This window comes from Cryptococcus neoformans, chromosome 14 (genome assembly GCF_000149245.1).
Source record: "Cryptococcus neoformans var. grubii H99 chromosome 14, complete sequence".
NCBI classification, from domain to species: Eukaryota; Fungi; Basidiomycota; class Tremellomycetes; order Tremellales; family Cryptococcaceae; genus Cryptococcus; species Cryptococcus neoformans.
Window position 1 is genome coordinate 924849 of NC_026758.1, and position 18019 is coordinate 942867.

General features: G+C 46.8%; 4 protein-coding genes and 2 non-coding genes; 3 read left to right on the plus strand and 3 right to left on the minus strand.

Moving 5' to 3' along the window:
* Nucleotides 1-138: 138 nt before the first annotated feature.
* On the minus strand, nucleotides 139-3046 carry CNAG_05667 (MFS transporter, SP family, solute carrier family 2 (myo-inositol transporter), member 13). XM_012198301.1 has 9 exons: nucleotides 2426-3046; nucleotides 2306-2374; nucleotides 2019-2236; nucleotides 1802-1966; nucleotides 1662-1747; nucleotides 1121-1605; nucleotides 1030-1066; nucleotides 644-976; nucleotides 139-573 (listed from the first exon to the last, which is right to left on the minus strand). The coding sequence occupies exons 3-9, from the start codon at nucleotides 2042-2044 to the stop codon at nucleotides 317-319; spliced, it is 1389 nt and encodes a 462-aa protein (XP_012053691.1). The 5' UTR covers nucleotides 2045-2236; nucleotides 2306-2374; nucleotides 2426-3046; the 3' UTR covers nucleotides 139-316.
* Nucleotides 3047-3593: 547 nt separating this feature from the next.
* CNAG_13206 lies at nucleotides 3594-5022 on the minus strand. XR_001046420.1 has 6 exons: nucleotides 4914-5022; nucleotides 4776-4874; nucleotides 4398-4707; nucleotides 4130-4326; nucleotides 3895-4075; nucleotides 3594-3800 (listed from the first exon to the last, which is right to left on the minus strand). It is a non-coding gene; the product is annotated as a hypothetical RNA (non-coding RNA).
* A 184-nt stretch (nucleotides 5023-5206) lies between these two features.
* Nucleotides 5207-6426, plus strand: CNAG_05668 (hypothetical protein). XM_012198302.1 has 4 exons: nucleotides 5207-5552; nucleotides 5609-5883; nucleotides 5941-6039; nucleotides 6096-6426. The coding sequence occupies exons 1-4, from the start codon at nucleotides 5324-5326 to the stop codon at nucleotides 6294-6296; spliced, it is 804 nt and encodes a 267-aa protein (XP_012053692.1). The 5' UTR covers nucleotides 5207-5323; the 3' UTR covers nucleotides 6297-6426.
* On the minus strand, nucleotides 5285-6323 carry CNAG_13207. Its single transcript, XR_001046421.1, has 2 exons — nucleotides 5565-6323; nucleotides 5285-5513 (listed from the first exon to the last, which is right to left on the minus strand). It is a non-coding gene; the product is annotated as a hypothetical RNA (non-coding RNA).
* Nucleotides 6427-9561: 3135 nt separating the features above from the next.
* Nucleotides 9562-10358, plus strand: CNAG_07892 (hypothetical protein; the record flags this gene model as incomplete). Its single annotated transcript, XM_012198548.1, has 3 exons — nucleotides 9562-9619; nucleotides 9680-10175; nucleotides 10229-10358. The coding sequence occupies 2 exons, from the start codon at nucleotides 9562-9564 to the stop codon at nucleotides 10156-10158; spliced, it is 537 nt and encodes a 178-aa protein (XP_012053938.1). The 3' UTR covers nucleotides 10159-10175; nucleotides 10229-10358.
* Nucleotides 10359-11030: 672 nt separating this feature from the next.
* On the plus strand, nucleotides 11031-14623 carry CNAG_07893 (hypothetical protein). Its single transcript, XM_012198549.1, has 4 exons — nucleotides 11031-11699; nucleotides 11757-11944; nucleotides 12007-14070; nucleotides 14123-14623. The coding sequence occupies exons 3-4, from the start codon at nucleotides 12778-12780 to the stop codon at nucleotides 14504-14506; spliced, it is 1677 nt and encodes a 558-aa protein (XP_012053939.1). The 5' UTR covers nucleotides 11031-11699; nucleotides 11757-11944; nucleotides 12007-12777; the 3' UTR covers nucleotides 14507-14623.
* The last annotated feature ends 3396 nt before the right edge of the window (nucleotides 14624-18019 follow it).

The following is an 18019-nucleotide window of genomic DNA, read 5'->3' on the forward strand; positions in this document are numbered from 1 at the left end:
CAGAGAATAGGCCGTCCGAGCATTAAGGCTTCCTATTCTATTTCGGCCATATGACCGTGCTTTTTTTTAGTGTTCTTGAGAAGATAAATGCAAGAAAATCGAAGAGGAGAAAGAGAAGTGGCATGACCACGCTCGACGCTCGTAAGCCCCTCATGCATATCATTAACATGTTATTAGTGGACGTTCGCTCTATATCTACCACATGCATACAGATCATATATATGTAAAGTACAAGGACTTCAATTAGATACATTTTGAAAGCCAATACACTAGAACCTACCAAAGGCCCCAATTTCATTTGTCCGGCTGGATGTTCTCAAGTTGCGGTTTTAACCAACACTGAAGGTTTTCTCTTGTTGCCCTTCAAACCAGCCATAAACTTGGAGAGTTCGGCAGGACTGACCGAAGTCGACTTTTGCTGGCGAGCTTCGAGGTGAGCTGTGGCAGCTTCGGCGAGTTCGGCATCCTGGAATCGTTTTCGGGTCTCGCGTCGTTCTTTGCGCATCTGCACAGATCGCTTGACTCCCCAATCGTTCTCGAACAAAAGAGATGTCTCGTCGATCGACAGTTGCTCTACAATGAGAAGGTAGGGTTCTCAGCATTCGGTCGAAAGGACAAAAGCTAGCGTATTAAGAATACTTACTGGTTTCTGGGAAGCAGAACACGACGAACGCAAAGCCGATCACACTGAGACCAAGATAGAAGCCATAAGTACCAGAAGGAGTCATCGTTTCGAGCTCTGAAAGATATGAGACAGAGACAACAAGGTTGGCAATCCAACAAACAGTGGTGGCAACACCAGACCCCATGGATCGTACTTCCAGAGCCAAATACTCCGCCTGGTACCAAACAAGATGACTGTAGGTGAGACCGTAACCGACGACGAAGAAGACGATACCACCAATTACAACACCGACGTTTGTTGTGTCGTAGCTGTAAGAAGTGTCAAGGAATCCTCCGGTCGGTTTGCACAAGTCTGTGCGCGACGGTTAGGGAGACTTGTAGGTCAATCGAAATAACGTTACTCACAATAGAAACCAATTATGTTCCACACAAGACCAAGGAGCTGAAGCAATATGAGTTATCCATAAAACACCCATGTCAAAATGATGAAACGTACCATGATTGGCACGCCAAATAACATCAACCCTCGTCTTCCGACTTTGTCAACAAGAGACATTCCAATCAAAACAAAGACGGCGTTTGTACCAGCAGGGATAAGACCGCCCAAGGCTGGGTTAGACAGACCAAGGAGACCGAAGAGAGTGCCGGCATAATAGAGAAGGGTGTTGAAACCACAGAGTTGACCAGCGGCTTGAAGAACACTGACAGTAGTGATAGATCGTCGGTAAGATCCTGTTTTCCATACTTTCTTCACTCTTTCCCAGAAAGTGGTCTCAGATTGAAGCGCTGTTGTGGCAGCGACGTATTCTTGAGCAACGCGAAACTTGTAGTCAATCATGTCACGAGTAGCAGTTGGATAAATAGACTGGAAAACTGTACGAGCGCGGTCGGTATCTCCTTTGAGGATAAGGATACGTGGTGACTCGGGAAGATAATGGAAGAGGAGAAGTTGAAGGACTGAAGGGACAACACCCAGAGCAACTAGTGGTCACCGTGCGTTAGCGGACCACAAGATAGGTGTGCAATGCCTAGTTTACAAAGTAATCGCCACCCATTGTGCACATTCTGTACACCTGCACCGATAGCATCTGCGACGACCTGACCAAAGGGAATAAAGAAGGCGCTATGCTCTGCGTCAGCTAAAAGTCCACTAACATATAATATGTATAGAGCTCACTTGACACCAATACATCGACCGCGCACCGCGGTGGGCGCTGTTTCAGTGATGAAAAGGGGAGCAATGACAGCTGCGCCACCGACTCCAATACCGAGGATAATTCGACCGACAATCATTTGTGGGACAGAGTAACTGGATGCAATGAGCACGGCACCGATGGTAAAGCTTTCCAAACAAGGTAAGTGGGAGCATATGACATTGTCTCGAGGTGACTTACAAGACATCAGATATCAAAATGGCCATCTTTCGTCCAAGACGATCACCCCATCCACCAAGGATAGCAGAACCGAAGATGGCCCCGATGGTAGTACCTGCCGTGATAATTTCTTGCTGCGAAGAATTGAGTTCGTTACCACCTAGGTCGGTTCCTACTAAAGGCAACGCAACGCCAACGACGCCTGTGTCATAACCGAACAGGAAACCAGCGATGGCAGACTATTAAGGGTCAATTAATACCCTTTTGATTATTTATTTTTTAAAAAGAAAAAAGGATGATGCACATACAGCCGAAATCAAAAAGCAAAGATACCATGTTACTTTATCTTCACCTTCTACTCGCACAAGTTTTTCATCCTAGGGGATAGATGTTAACACCTGTTTTCGCTATGCAGAAGATAGACCCACTACCAAATGACCACCGAAACCAGAGGGACTAGGAGGTTCTTGAGAGCCTTTGTCATTTTCGAGTCTCTCAACGTGATCGATATGCTTGTTTTCCACCGAGCTGTTATCACGATTCTCAATGTGAGTTGCGCGCATCTCAAACTTCCAGGCGGAGCTTGCCAGTTGAATAATTAGTTGGTCGAAAGTTGAATCAATGTTTTTAAATGGGAAGCGAATAGTTGCTTTTTATCATGTAAAGCGTTCCATGCTTCTTTCCTCCTGAGTTATATATTATTCTTGTCTAAAATCCTACCCTGATGAGACTGTCCGGCCGAAGGTGACAAGGCACTCTTCAATAATGTTGAATGTCGCTGCTGGTCGATTGCAATGATGACAGAGGCGCGACGGTTGTCCATCAAACATGGCAGGAATTTTTTGGAGTCCCGCGAACCCCGCGAACAAACGGTTGTTCAAAGTTTGTCTTCGGTCCGGGTGTTTAGTGGCTTGTTCTGCGGCGGTATTGAAGGTAAAAGAAGGACCGAGAGATACAGTAATCTACGTCATTTCCCCGGGGTCACCCATTAGCCTTGAGGAGCTGGTGACAACCTATGTGCGCTCAGTTCAGTCAATATTGAATATTTGATAATGGACTGCAAGCAAGGACACTTGAGAACTGAAGACGAAGGATGCTATGGTACAACTACGTGGAAATGCCGCGGCATTTCTATTGGCGGAAGGTGGGGACTGAGAAATTTTCCAGGGTCTACAGCGGGGAATTATTGAATCTACTCTTTACTCTTTAGCGTGACGAGAAATAGGAACTGATTCGTTAAATTTGAGCGGCGGTTGTTTTCGTGTACTTCCTTCTCATCCATCATATGGAGCCCATTCGTGGATTATAGTAAACAAACAACTTGTTTTGATTACTCTTTCTCAAGACACCGCCTTCTTGTCGATGGGTCAGATTGTCCATTCTCTTCGCTTGAATGCTCTAAAACCGAAAGGTATCCCTCTGTTGAGGAACATCAGCCGCTCCACGAAGCTCAAGGACACGTGGCCTTGGCTTCATTGCCAACGGATATAGCGGTTAGCAAGTAATGCAAGTAACAGAATGTGGTTTAGATTTGACTAAGATTGCAGTATGAGAAGAAAGGAGATGAGAGCAACGTCGTTCGTGGACGTCCAGTTTCAATATGACCATTGGTTCATCTAAAGATAGTCTGTGCTGTCGTGACATGTCACTACGAGATTCCATAGTTTTCGCATGTATAACCATAAGTTGCCATGAAGAGCCTGTGATTGCCGGCGGCAGCAATTCTCCGAACCGCGGCCCGTCGAGGCTTACAAAGACCCTGACATTTACTAAGATGATCGGCATGTACGCATGGTACTGTATCTAGATACAATTGGTGTCAATAGTTTGGTCCGAACACGGCAATGGAAACGCCATCATCATAAAAACAGCCAACTCTTTCAACTAAACTACTTACGATTCCATCTTGGAGTCCAAGGACTCTATCATTGCCGGCGCTATCCTTCTTCGCCTTGATCCCAGTTGTCTGCTTATAGTGCAGCCATTGTTACACCGTTGGTAATTTAGCGTCATCCCCTCGACTATTGGCTTTCCAGGTTGCACTGGGTGAGGATAATGATGGTAATAATCATCACGCACTGTTCAGATACGTCAGCTTGAAGGCATACGGTGTTTTGGATCACTTTGCTTACAGTAAAAACACGATGATTTCTCCCTGGAACCCAGAGTCTCCGTACTTTGCCTTGCAATATATCACTGTTATATTGATTGCAAACTTCACATTCTTGACTCGTCATCCTCGATGGTCAGTACAGCCTTGTGATCCCAGGTAATCAACAGGACCGTATCGCCGGATTATACAGCCATATCCGTCAATGTGCACTCCGTTCTGGCAGAAGTCAGGAGTCAGCTCTGTGTGTTTTTGATTTGTAGGCCGTAAAGCGATTCATTGATACGTACCAAATAAATCCCTTCGAGGAGAAGATGTTGTACAGATCATTTGACTGGGTAGGGGCTCGGCACTCGGAATCGTCACTTCATGCATCCTCATCTTTGATGCGACGGGCTAACCATCATATACGGAAAGGCGGATGGTCTTCGTCGCGGGGCCCTTCTGTGGTAACATGCAAAGCAGCGGGTGTAAGCATGGGCTTCATTGTGTGAGGTAACGGGGTCAATATAATGAGATGGTTATTGTCTCTTCGGCGAGTCTATATAAGAAGCAGGTATTGTGGCCAACATGAAGGTAATTGTCAATCCATGCTGACGCCTATACTGCAACTCAGCTTGAAGTCGAGATAAGAGGAAAGGGCGAAAGGAAATATCCTGCTCACATACTTCGGTTGAATTCCCGATCATCGTATTGGGTTGACCAGACCACGACTGGTCGGACCCCATCCCATCTCATGTTGCAAACTTTCTTCACCGAAGCAGCATCTGATGTCAATGAGCTACGCTTGGAGTTGCACAGCGTACCGGGAGGAGAGTATACAAGGGAGGAATATATATAGAGCTATAGAGGTGGCAGAAATGGTGAGCTGAAGGGGAGAGAACCAGGAAGGCAGGAGCCCTGCAGACTTGTTGCAAGCTGCAATCCCAAGCGAGCGATAATCGCACTGGTCACTAGACTATGACGGTACGCGTACGACGAGGCACCATCACCCACCACCGCCACGTGCGCGTATGGTTTCTGCTGACGCGACGACGACAGCGGCGGCAGCGCGGACATAAATAAATAATAAATTTAATAGAACAACAAGTCAACAAACAAAAAAGGGAAGTCGCGCGAACCACACAACACACGACGAAAACATCCGTTTGTTTGCCTTCCCTTTTCTTCCAACTTCTTCTACATTATTTCATTATACAGCAAAGGAAGAACCACAATGGTACGCATCGCTATGCCTTCGCAAGTCTATCAAGATCCCGTACTTGCCGCCCACCCAATTCTTCAAGCTCACGTTCGAAATCGGTACATCGAGACACCTGTTCCTGATGACGTCCTTTTGTCTCTCAACGAAGATATCTTCCATCCCAGTGCCATCCCAGGGCAAAGCTTAACTCGTAAGCGGGGTGCTGTTAGGTCATTTATTACCGCTGTCAATGAAGCTCAAGGTATGTACTCACTCGGTATCATACTCCCTGAAACTTTATGCTGACGATGTCCACAGCGCAGCACTTGCACCAGACCCTTATCCAGGGCCAGCCCGGCCCTCCAGGCCAGGTTGGACCTCGTGGCGAACGAGGTGTGAGAGGAACTGTAGGACCTGCAGGACCACAGGGTCCCCCAGGCCCCCCTGGTCCTCCAGCGCCGGCTGGCATTACGAAGGAAGAAATGCTTGTGTTGTTCAAGGAGTTCAAGCAGGAAGTGAAGTCAATGTTGGACGATACCACCGCCGGTTTAAAGATGGAAATCAAGAAGGCTCCTTATATACAGGAGGCTCTAGTACGTACCTCCCATCTAGGGATTAGCGACAGGCAGCTACTGACAATTGACATATAGCGTCATAATGCATTAGCCATCTCCTCCTACGGTATTTTAGAGGCCAAGTTTGTTCCAGTACCTAGTGTCATGAACCAAAGGGATTCACCTGACGGTTTGGCGAGTCTGCTGTCGTCATGTAATACGGTCTGGGCTAACGATCTCCATGGATGTAGGAACCCATCAGGTCGATTAACGACCTCAACTCCTTGGGGCGCCCGCACCTGCGCCAATGGTACGAGTATTATCACGGCGAGGTGCCCGAAGGGGGGCCGTTCGGGGAAGGTGGTGCGGTCTTGACGGACCGACAACTTCGAGAGGCCATTCTCTCGAGGTTAATCCCCTACATCCTTCGGGACGACGTACTGTCTGAATAGACGGGAAAAAACCCTCTATTGTATCATTACCATCTGTATATAGTAACTTGGTAAAATTAGAATATATGTTTATCTATATATATGTTGCTTGTGTTTCTGTTATTAATTTGATGTATACAAATACTTCCGCTTTTGTGTCCACTCTCTATCACTCAGCTTCCGTTCCAGTGCATGGTGTCGACCGATGTAATTGGGATCTTGTCAGGGACGTCACGCCGGTCAGCGTAAAAGCCCGACGCTCAATCGAAGAGGGTGTCGAGGAAGGACGAGGACAGAATAGCCGAGGCCTGAAAGGGAACAGGAGCCGGACTAATGGCTGACCGATGCGACTAACGATTACATTGCCCCTACTAGGAACATGGGTTGAAGGTCTTTTTATTCACTTATGCTTGGGTACCGGTATCATTAGATAACTCTCTATCTCAGGATCATCCTGATACCAAAACATGCATTGGGCGTGACTTGTGGAATGAGATATAGACGTTTCATCATACCCATATATATCGGTCGAAGGACAGGGCATATATATGACGAAGTGGGTGTGATGTGAAGGAGTTCAATACATGTCCGTGTTATTTAATAATTTGGCTAATTATTTAATATTGTGGACGGAACCTGGTTAAACACGTGACGTAATGGAGTTCAATACATCTCCATGCTATTCCATGACTCCGTTATTATTTACTTAATAACATGGATAGAACCTGCGTTAAACATGTGCATTAAAGGAGTTCAATATATCTCCGTGCTTTTTTAATGATTCGGCTATTTACTTAATATGACATGGATGGAACCAAATAGATGGAATTAAATTGCGTATTGAAATAATCGGTTTAATTCACGTCTTTTTAAAAATACATGCAGAAAAAACATGAATTATTGAGGTGGGATCATGTCACGAGCCTGCACGAAGTAGAAGAAATAAGAGATCATAGGAGGGAGTTACGTAATGAAGGCAAGCAAGATTGTTTCAGATAAGAAGGTCCAGCTGGACCTCCGAGAAAAGAACTGGGCCTCCAGCTGAACCTCCAGCTGGACCTCAAGGGATATAAATAGATTTCTGTAGAAGTATATAAAGGGGAGCTTTGTCCTCGATCCTGATCTTCTCCCACTCGAAGACCAATATCTCATAAGTTACTTTGCGAAAGGTCCTCGAGCTCCCAGTGCTCACTCTCGTCTTACCTTGCACCACCTTCGACATAAACTTACTCCATTAGTATATAAGCTTGCCTGATCTTCCCAAGCGACTATACCTCCGTCCTATACCATACGCCAACAGACAAGTGTCGAGAGGTATATCATACATATATCTCATTGCTTAGTTAAACTACGGCTTTCTATCTCGTCTCCAAGGCCGGACCTTGTTGGGGACGAGTCGTAACATTATGCAACCATCCTAGTACTGAGTGTAGCCTATGGCTCGCTATGGGTCTTTGTATTATAGGTCTCTGTAGCAATGGTGTAACTTGTCATTGAAACCAGGCATCAGCGCAGGAGACTGGGGGCAGAATTGGAGATCAGGTTTGTGTGATCGAACTCCTTTACAATCTAAGCCTAATCCTCATTACAACTCTCCTCCTCCCGGCTCTTACCTTACATTACGTAATACTCCATTCCAGTACCGAACGGCCCAATAGCACTACAAAGGCCAAAGCACCGCCATCTAAGTCTAAAGTCTAAAGTCTAACTTGGTTTTTCCTTTTTGTTCATTCTATTAGCATTCAATCATCCACTCATTCAAATCACTGCCTCAACCATGTCCTTCACGCCCGGTCATCCCGCTAACGCAACATATCCTTCGCCCTTGTGCTATGTTCCCTTCGATATCAACCAACTATATTCAGCCCCTAATGTGGTGGCCATCAATTCTCTTTCTGAGATACGTAAAAGAAATATGCTTGAGCAACTAGGGATGGCTGCTCGATATCAGACGATCACAGACGAGTCGGACGCCAGCAACCGTTACTTTGTTTATTTCTTTTCCTTCATTGGTTCGAGCGGCATACCGCCATATTTTCAATGTAATAATTATGATATGTCACGTCAGGAATTTATGGGACGACAATGGTCCGATATAGATGTGGTCAAAGAGTTCAAACGACCGGAAGTGAGTTCTTTCAAGATATTAGATGAGCTCAAAATATCTGACGTGTTTCCATCTCTTTTCTAGACGGTAAAAAGCGCAAAAGATGGCCGTGCGCCATCCATTCCTTTTGGCAGATCGATATCTAAAATCAAATCGATTTCTGAAACGTCGAGCGAGAAGGGGGCGACCACACCGGATTTCGTGTTCAGGGTTAGTAGAGGCGGTGTCGTTGAAAAGGTCTGCGGCGTAGGCGAACTAAAATGGCGTACTAAATCGGAAAGAGAGCAGCAGCGCAATTCTTTCTATTACGCCTGCAAGGAAGGCATTTTCCAGTCTGTCTGGTATGTCGTCGCTGCCTTCGACCTGTGTAAGTGCCGACTCGGATTTACGATTGTCGATTGGAGCTTCTGTCGACTAGCGATGATGATGGATGAGGCGGGCAGGAATGTTGTCGTCTTGGAGGCCAATGATAAAGCTGTGAAGAAATTCCACTCTCAATATGGAGATGCCCTTTCGGCCAACGACTTGGATAACCTTGAAGAGGTCTGGAGCGATATGCCCAATACGCTGTTTACTGAAGACTGGGAAATCGATCAAGAGGCTAGAGATCGCTTTGAGGGTACCATTTTGCTCATAATTGCGGCAGTGACATCGGATTTTTCTCCGGTCTTCCCACAATCATCGAACGATAGTCCTTTACCTCTCGGCATTCCAAGCGAGAACCACGTCTATGTGGACGGTCATGCCAAAGAAGGGGCCATCTCATTGCACCATAGAAAGCATTACCACGGTAGACGCTACAGTGTGAAGGCGAAGGTGACCGAAAGTACAGATGAAGGTGGTAACAAGAAGGGGAACGCCAGCGGCGGTGCTAGTGGTGGTGGTGGGGGAGGCTTTGGTGGTGGTGGAGGTTCAGGCAATGGCAAGGGGGGTGGAGGATCAGGAAATGGAGGCAATAGAGGTTTGGGTGGGAATCCGGCTCCACGAAGGTCTTCGAGGCTGAATTCAAATGCAGCTCAAAACAATCCACCCAGCAACAGGCACAATAATGTAGCTAACTTTGATGTTCTGAGCAAGGCGGAATCTACGGAAGAGATCGAGGAGTATGGGGAAAAAATGGAGGAAGATACGGAAGAGATGGACGAAGGTACGGAAGGAATGGAAGAAGGTACGGAAGGAATGGAAGAAGATACGGATGGCCATATGGCGAAAGAACTGGTGGATGCTTGGAGAACTCGTATGTATCGTCTCATTTAGCTTCATGAACGGAGTGGCTTATGATACTAATTTATCTCAGAGGTGTCCATCGCGCGCATGAACGAGGGGCTCCAACCTGTTCCTTACGGTCCTCCTTCCCCTTCAACACCTGGCAAGTTTTCTCTCCCCCCTTCGTATGCAGAGGGCCGTCATCAATTCGCAGCGTCGAGCCAAGCTTTCGTCCCACTCCTTACCCCTCCTATTTCACCTGACGGCGCTAAATTTGGCGGTTCCAACCATGACTATCGTGCGACCCAAAGTACCGTTGACTTTTCCAAGGCTATCGAGGACTTGTCTCGGGCTATCGAGCTAGATGCCAATGGTCATAAGCCTTTTTGCCTTTCAGAAATCGGCGAGGTTGACATTTCAGAGGACGATGATCCGGCTCTTCAGGATCCATTTGGCCATATTAAAGAGCACTTTCCTCGCGGATTGAGTTTCCGACTCTTGACGCGTGGAGAGATGGACATTGTCTTCGCGAGGGTCGCCTGTGGCGATTACATCTTGAGGGAAGGATAATATGAACCAGTCGCTGGGTAAGTTTGATGGGAGGGCGTTCGGATTGGCATTCACAGGAAGTCGGAGACAGAAAGCGGCAAATGATAACGATTTTCGGCCATTTACGACCACTTACGATTAATGACGACTCTTCTAGTTATTCACAAGTTATTTGTTTTAGTTGTTAGTTGTTATAACACATGTACATATATTCCTCGTTTGAGTTCCTTCTATCCAGATCCGCCTGGACAGCCGGCGTATATAAATGTCACATACCCATAGGGAGTGTTAAATTCTTGCCTCTTTCCTCCAAATATCTTCCATAAAGTCCAAATCCCCATTTCAAAATGTCTTCCATACACCGCAATCCATCATCAAAAGTAAAGATGTCAAAACCGGCTCATCTCATCAAAAGGAGAATTCCCCCTATGTGTTCGCCATCCTATTCTATGCTATTCCGTAGAAGAGAAATAAGCTCTAAATAGAAAAGGCTTCCGGGGGAAGGAAGGAGGAGACTGGGCACAGGTACCATTCGATAGGTATGCATGTCAGGAGCATGTTCATACCAAGATATGCGCTGGGAACGACTTGTGGAATGAGATATAAACGTTTCTGTGATACCCATATATCGAGCGGAACAAAGATGAAGTAACAGGCTTGGTGAACACGTGATGTCAAGGAGTTCGATACATGTCCATGTTTATAATAACTGGGCTGATTGCTTAATAATCTTAACGGGACCAGATGAGCGGAAGTAAATCTGGGTGTTATAGACGGTTAACTCGTGCGTTAATTACGAGGCCGATCGTCTGAAATTAACCTGCTTGACGCTGTAGTGCAATGACTTGTTGTTGGAGTGGAAGGAGTGGAATTACCGTTAGTCTTTCCTTTCTCTTTCTTCTCAGAGCCGAGCCGAGCTAGATTTCAAGAACCATTTCCGGGAGCTAGTCTCTTCGGCTCCATATACCCATATATACATATACCCACATAACAATCATAGTAAACACTAAGAGCGTTATGTTATATATTTAGCCAACTCTACACTATACCACAAGTTCGATAACTCCGACAGTAGCGAAGGCAAGGCCACAAGACAATACAACTATGACTACCTACCACACCTATTTATGAGGCCTGGGTGTATAATATCCATTACCACTACACATATATGAGAACGGCAACCTAGCTCGTATCCGACATACGGTATCATCACTAACAGCTAAACCTTGGGAGGCTATATTCCTTAGTAGCATCTATCGATCTGATTCCGTTAATACAACGGCGGCTGGCGGGTGACAGGAGGACGGAACCTTTTATAACGAGGAGATCGGGATCTTTCACTACAACGTGGCACTCACGGTTAATTTCCCCACCACCCTTTCTCACCGTGTGAACACTAACTTCGTTCAATTCCCAATCTACAAGTAATCAATTATAGCTATTAATTTTCACACAATTTGTAGTCATTTCCCACCTCTCCTTATCTATAACAGCGTCACTAGTGACTCGCTTTCAAGCTTATTGGATCTCCATCACATTGGGAAGCGAATAACGTAGGCATTGTAAGTCTTTATCAAACTTCGCTGTGCTATTCACGTATCTGACGATGATTGTTCTAGGCCCCATCTGTGCATATATTTCCCAGCATTTGTCATTCCGATCTATTTCCGGCGTCCAATATCACCGACTCCACCAAACGCCGAGCGCTGTCCTGTCTCGCATCTGTCATAACGCTGCGCTTTACTACTCGCTGACGAGGCTTTCCACTTGGCTGGTGTTCGATTAGGGCTAGTTCCAGTTCGTTTTTGTAAGCCTTCGCGATGTTTATCATCTTTTTATCGAATGCAGCTAATGTCATTCAATTTCTAGAAACTCTACTCTCCATCAGGCCTCTTCCTTCGGTTCAAAGGCTCTTTTCCTGGCTGCCATGGCACCTACATCACGAAGCAAAGTGTCTACAAAAGGTCGACCTCAATCAAAGCTCAGAAAGAAGACTGCCGCGCAACCTCCTAGACTTCTTACCCCTCGCCCACCTCTCTCCAGAACAACGTCATCTGAATCTATGGGAGAGCAGATTGAGGTACAACTTGAGTGTCATTCGACCCCTGAAGCGCATCCCTCCCCTGGAGAATCATCTGTGGGATCTCATCCACCCTCTCCAGCCTTATCACATGTATCATATGTTTCCCATGCAGATCTATCTGTCCATTCTCCTTTGTCTAACCATTCCTCTCCATCACACGCCCATAATAATGAAGGACGTCCGTCGCCAGCAGGAAGTGGATCTGTCTATGAACCATCTCAGGAACCACCTGAAGGTTATACTGATATCAACAATGCCGCGCTCAAGGAAGTGCTTGACGCCCACATTACGCCTTTTACTCAACTTCCAGAGACAGCGAGAGCAGAACTGGTGGGTTCTACATGTCCAGATGCAGTTGATGTCGATTCATGGGCCATCGCTATGTCGCCAGAATATTATCAACAACATTTCTGCAATGTGCACACCATAGCAACACTGTGCTCATACCTTGCAGTCCGCCCACGTGATTCTGCAGAATATAAAGGCTGGACAACTTTGGCCGCATCTGCTCATGTCATCTTCATTCACCCTCGTACTCGAAATCGTTTATTGAACACATGGGTCAGCACCGCCCTATCGAACCGGCAAAAACTGACTTCTGCATCACCACCAGTAGCCTTGTGGTGCCTATGCTAGATGTCATTGAGTGTTTGAAGGAAATCAGTTGCCCAACTCTCCGACTTGTCTGCTATGGCCAGAAGCGTCGCATTACAGATTACACTGTTCCTTTTGAGCCTGCTCAGCCGGACCACTACAAGGCTAGCACCAATCTTTGGGATATCGGTGTCAATGTGCATAGTGACAAGATCTTTCTCTTCAGGCCTGACGGAGGAAGAAGTAATGGGGTTGAAATATACCCTATGGTTATTCCCTTGTCGTCTGACTTTGGCTCTTGCCACATTCATGTAAGGTATGAAGGTACCGACTGCAAACTGAAAATATACCCCCTCCTTGTGCACAAACTGAAGTCTTTGGGCGGTGTTGAAACATCTGACTTTAAAACACATGCCACATTCAAAGCAAGATTCGAACGGTATGGACAAATCCTCAAAGATCTGGAGAAGACGCCCCCCTCAAAGCTCGGTGGCTATAGAATTGAAGCCACCGTTCCTTCTCGGACATTGCTTGAAGCAAAGAACTTTGTTGATTCCACAGGGTTCCTCGATATTAACTCGTGGATTTACCCAACCAAACCGCAGCTGCAACCCTTCAAGCTTGATATCAAAGTCATCGCCAAGGAACAGTACATCCAAAATGCCAAAGCAATGATCGCAGCGGCTGATTCTCTTCCTATCTGGAGAGGATCTAATCATATGCCTGTCAGCAAGCCGAAGAAAATGCTCCTGATTGATGTGGCCGCTGCACTTGGCTGGAACGCTAGCGGTTGGAGAGCCACTTCTTCCAATGCTATGTATGCGTGGTGGAACATCTGGACAGAGAAAATTGAACCTTGGCAGTTCGACCCTATCCTTGATCATCTAACCATCAGGTGGAACAACTTCCGGGCAGTGGAGGAGCTGACTGAAATCATTCGAGACAACCTTCCAGAAAGGAAACTCCCTTGCCAAAAAGGATCTATTGCTGACGGCCATTGGTATCACAAGGATACAACCCGAAAGGAGAAGAGGTTCCGGCTTCGCTGTCGACTGCGCAGCTGCCGACATAGCTTAAGCGCCTGCAAAGCACGAGAATGGTATGCATCTCTTCTACATGATGATATGATACCTTTCCATGTAGTAGGTTTAGAAGCAGCAGCGGAGAGGGAAACCGACCAAGGGGGTCCAGGGAACGACCAATCTGCGTTGGAAGTGCCTATGCCATCTCCCATGGCACTTCCCGAGACAGCTCCAGTGAGTACCTTTTTGCTCGGATGCGAATTCAAATTCTGATCAGTGTTGAAAGTGCAATTCGGTTTTCAACTTCATCCGCAGGAAGTACCCTGGCCCCCAAGAAATGCAGGAACTGCTGCGAGGTTTCAAGGAAAGGGGGGTTCAAATCCCTTGTCCCTTGGGCGGTCCTGGGGAAGGGCACGAATTACGGAACGCTGGAGGGAAGGCGAGGTTCCGGTTGCGGTGCAAGTTCCGGAAGTGTAAATCTTCAATGGAACTTGTACCACCGCAATACTGGATAAAAAACTTGATTGCGGAAGGCCGTCTGTGCCGCTCATTGGTGGGATTACCGCCTAATGACGATACAGTTGTCAACTTACAGCGACCATCCTCAACCTGTGCCATTGCCGAACCAGCTGTTGCTCCTTCTGCTCCCCTCCCGTCTCATTCTCTTTAAAATCCTAACTTGTGGTGGGGAGAATAATAGAATAGAATATACTAGAATAGAGTAGAATAGAGTAGAATAGAATAAAATAGAATAATGGAGGGCTTATTCATGCATGTATACTGGTGATTGATTCTGAAATTTTTGATGGAGTCACCGGACTTTTACTAAGCATTGCGTGCTGGCACACCATTGAATGAGTCTGCAATGGGTCTCTACCGTGCGTGGTCATCGCCAGGGACAGATAGAGGGTTGTAGGAGGTTGTATATGGTTCGTGTTTAATTTATTGCGTCGTTATACACTATGTAAAAATTAAAATAAAATCAAATATGTAAAAATGACTGTCTCTTTCTCCTGGTCTCCTAGAGAGTATACCTTTTTTAGATCATAGTCCGTAACGGTGAGGGAGCTCGTCTCTCTAACTCTCAAGTCATTCCTTCGCGGGCCTGTAAGGGTGGGAGGCTCAATTTCGACCATAGCGCCCTTGACCTGGCTGAGATGTTGGTGTATGGTTCAGTTGATGGCGTCATGGCGTCGTTGAGTTCATGGATTCCAGCAGTGGCACAAGTCGTCATGTCCAAGGATAATGCACTTCAGAGATGACGTTAAGATAATATATAGCGCGTCAACGATTGAAGTGGAAAGGCAGGACGCGATGGACGTTTGGCAGGAGAAGAGACTGATAGGTATACATACGTAGAGATGCGACACAGAATCCTACTCAGAGTTAGAGTTGAGGCGCAGCGTGGTAATGATAGGAGTCACGACAGGAAGAAGGCAGCTGAAACACTTGGGCGTTAGACTTGAGACGACTGAGAGTGACTGGTAGCGGCTTACAGACTGGCGTAACTGTTAGCTTGATGTGTTCCGTCCTATAGCCAATTTTGGGTAGACTTGACACATCCTCCACGAGCAACGCGGACGCTGCTACTGTTTGTTTCCCAATCATCCACTGAAAGAATCTGTCTCAGCTTGGGGAAAACAGCGGAAAACAACGGTGGACTCACACAGTGCAACATTTGTGCTCTCACGACAGCTTATTGACAAGCCCGAAAGGCAGCCGCTAGATATGCTGTTAGTCTTGAGACGTTGATTCGCAGCGTAACCACACTTACAAGTAATGACGCACTGAGCAACCAGCCCTTATTACCACTTTTCTCCAAAGAGACAAGACAATCGTGTCGACTAAATGTCTGAGAGTGATCTCTGCTTGACTCGTCGACTTCCTCCGTTGCATGCTTTGCGAGTTTGTTTCCGTCTTGAAATAAAGATAGGTGAACAGGTACTTAATTTCTCTCCTGCATTAATTGCTTCTCTTGGTTGAGTGCACCGCACGGTTGGTCTGGTTTATAGTAAGGTCTGAGCTCGGAAACAGACACTGGCTGTGATGGTATATTAGCATGTAGGGTCGACCATGAGAGAAGACAACGAGAGAAAATGGGACAGGGACGTGGGATGGATAATGAGTGGGTATGGGGCTTACCAGACGATCTGTGACGCTCTCTACCCATGTGCGAGATTGCCCTAGGTTGAAGGGAAGAGGACGACAGAGAGTACGGATGATTGTTTGGCGAACAGCAGAGACATCAGCCGCACACCGCTTGATTCGGTCAGTTGGCACGAATCCCGAGGCAAAGTGATCTCAAAAGAGAGATGCACCATCCTTGCGTCAGCCCATAAGGGCCTCCGTCGAGGCGGACCTCTCCGGAAAGGATATCGTGTTACCTGACGTCGTCGCGCAGTGGTGGTGATGAGGCGCGAGGAGTTTCACTTTCGGGGAGCTCGTTGGATGCAAGGCGACTGAAGAATGCCGGGTAGAATGCCAGGGAGCCTCATATTGTAGAATAGAAGCGGTCGGTCAGTCGAAGGACAGTGATAGAAGATGGATCCTTTGATGGGAACATAGTGATGTTTGTCCTCATGGAAAAGAAGTGATGGGAAAGGATGGATGAAAGGGAATGTGGGTGCATGTTTCGCGCGAGGTGCGTGTCATGAGCGGTTGAGATAAGGGGACCTTACGTAACATTACCTTTTGTGACACGTTCTGTAAATGGACAACTATACCACCTATAAGTGTGGGGGATCCCATTTTTCTTATCTCGATGTGTGATTTAGACCTTGAGCTATATGGGCATGTCAAAGTGCTCTCTAGAAGTTGGCTGCTTGTGGAGATATGCATGTATACGTCTCCAAAAGTCCCTGCCGAGATAAGAGACATTACGTAATATTATCCCGTCCAGCGTTGTTCGACAAATGGATAGTTATACTTATCTATATGCGGGGGTTCCTTTTTATGAATATCAATGGAAAGCTCAGGATCTAATCCGGATGCCCGTAGTTTTGAAAATGCCCATTGTTATGGAGATATGTGGGCATTTATGTGAAAAAAAGGAAAAAAAAAGGTTCTGTATGCCAGAAGCAACATAAATGACGAGCTCAAAAGTTGTAGCTCTCAGAGTTCGAAAATGGGGAAATGTCAATCAAATTGGTGATGTCACCCATTTGTGCCCGATCATTTCCATCATGCCACCACACACTGTGGGAATTTTTCGCGTGGACAGGTTTGGGGCACGCAGCTGGTCCGGCATGGACCTGGCATGCGTCGGAGGAAGCGTGGACCCAACGTGAATCGGAAAAGGCACGCGGCTGGAAAAGCGTGGAAAGTAGCATGGTAAATAGGCATTGCATGCAGGCCGCCCTTTATTTGGTTCGCGCTATGGCCACGCAACTGGCTGGCGCACGCAGACGCACGCTGCACGCATGCACGCCCAATGGCCATTCAACTGTACCCTCAACCAAACAAGAAGTCGTCGTCGTTGTCAGCAGCGAAATCCTTCTTTTCATACATTTCTAATTTACATAAATACTTCCCCTCATCCACGTTTGTCTTTAACCTTCACATAAGCACCTCTATCTCTACCATCGTAACGCCCCTGTCTGCAACCTCATCACCAAGCGTCTGCAATCTCATCTCCACGAGTAAGCTGCGATTATTACAAAATACGGGAGAAGCTGACAAGTGGCGATGACTAACGATTGGAAGTTGCAAAGTCGTTACCACTTTGCAAAAAATTGTATGGGGCGCGAATCGCTGTTTTTTTCCAACCGCTCCCGACCGCTCAAACCTGTGCGAAGTGGGAATTTTCTTTCACCGATCGATCCGTCTCGGTTCGCTCTATCGACGGGTGCGATGCATGGATGCATAGCTTGACGAAAAGGGATGCAAAGTGGGAAAAAACTGCTGATTTTCGGCGGTCACCGCTGCCTGACCTGCGGCTTTCGGCCTTCGCCGCTCGCTAACCCTGGTTAACCCCATCGCGCGCCCAGGCTAACCCCCGGGGGCGGGCTTAAATAACATAATTAAGGTGGAATCGTTATTTATTCGACCTAGCTCCTAATCCCCTAAGCACCCTTCCGGTTTTTCGACGGTCCCCTAAGCTCACTTGGTGGATTTCCACTTGCAGTTGTGCATGAAAATCATTATTTTTTTTTCTTTGCATCTCATTGCATCATCACTTTTGATT

Coding starts and splice junctions, on each gene's coding strand:
- CNAG_05667 (XM_012198301.1), bottom strand. CDS start 2,044: ATGGCCATTTTGATATCTGATGTCTT. Junction 1,967..2,018: donor ATTTTGATATCTGATGTCTT/GTAAGTCACCTC, acceptor TTGTTTGGAAAG/CTTTACCATCGGTGCCGTGC. Junction 977..1,029: donor GAACATAATTGGTTTCTATT/GTGAGTAACGTT, acceptor CGTCGCGCACAG/ACTTGTGCAAACCGACCGGA.
- CNAG_05668 (XM_012198302.1), top strand. CDS start 5,324: ATGGTACGCATCGCTATGCCTTCGCAAGTCTATCAAGATCCCGTACTT. Junction 5,884..5,940: donor CTTATATACAGGAGGCTCTA/GTACGTACCTCC, acceptor ATTGACATATAG/CGTCATAATGCATTAGCCAT. Junction 6,040..6,095: donor GGGATTCACCTGACGGTTTG/GCGAGTCTGCTG, acceptor CCATGGATGTAG/GAACCCATCAGGTCGATTAA.
- CNAG_07893 (XM_012198549.1), top strand. CDS start 12,778: ATGGGTCAGCACCGCCCTATCGAACCGGCAAAAACTGACTTCTGCATC. Junction 14,071..14,122: donor CACTTCCCGAGACAGCTCCA/GTGAGTACCTTT, acceptor CAGTGTTGAAAG/TGCAATTCGGTTTTCAACTT.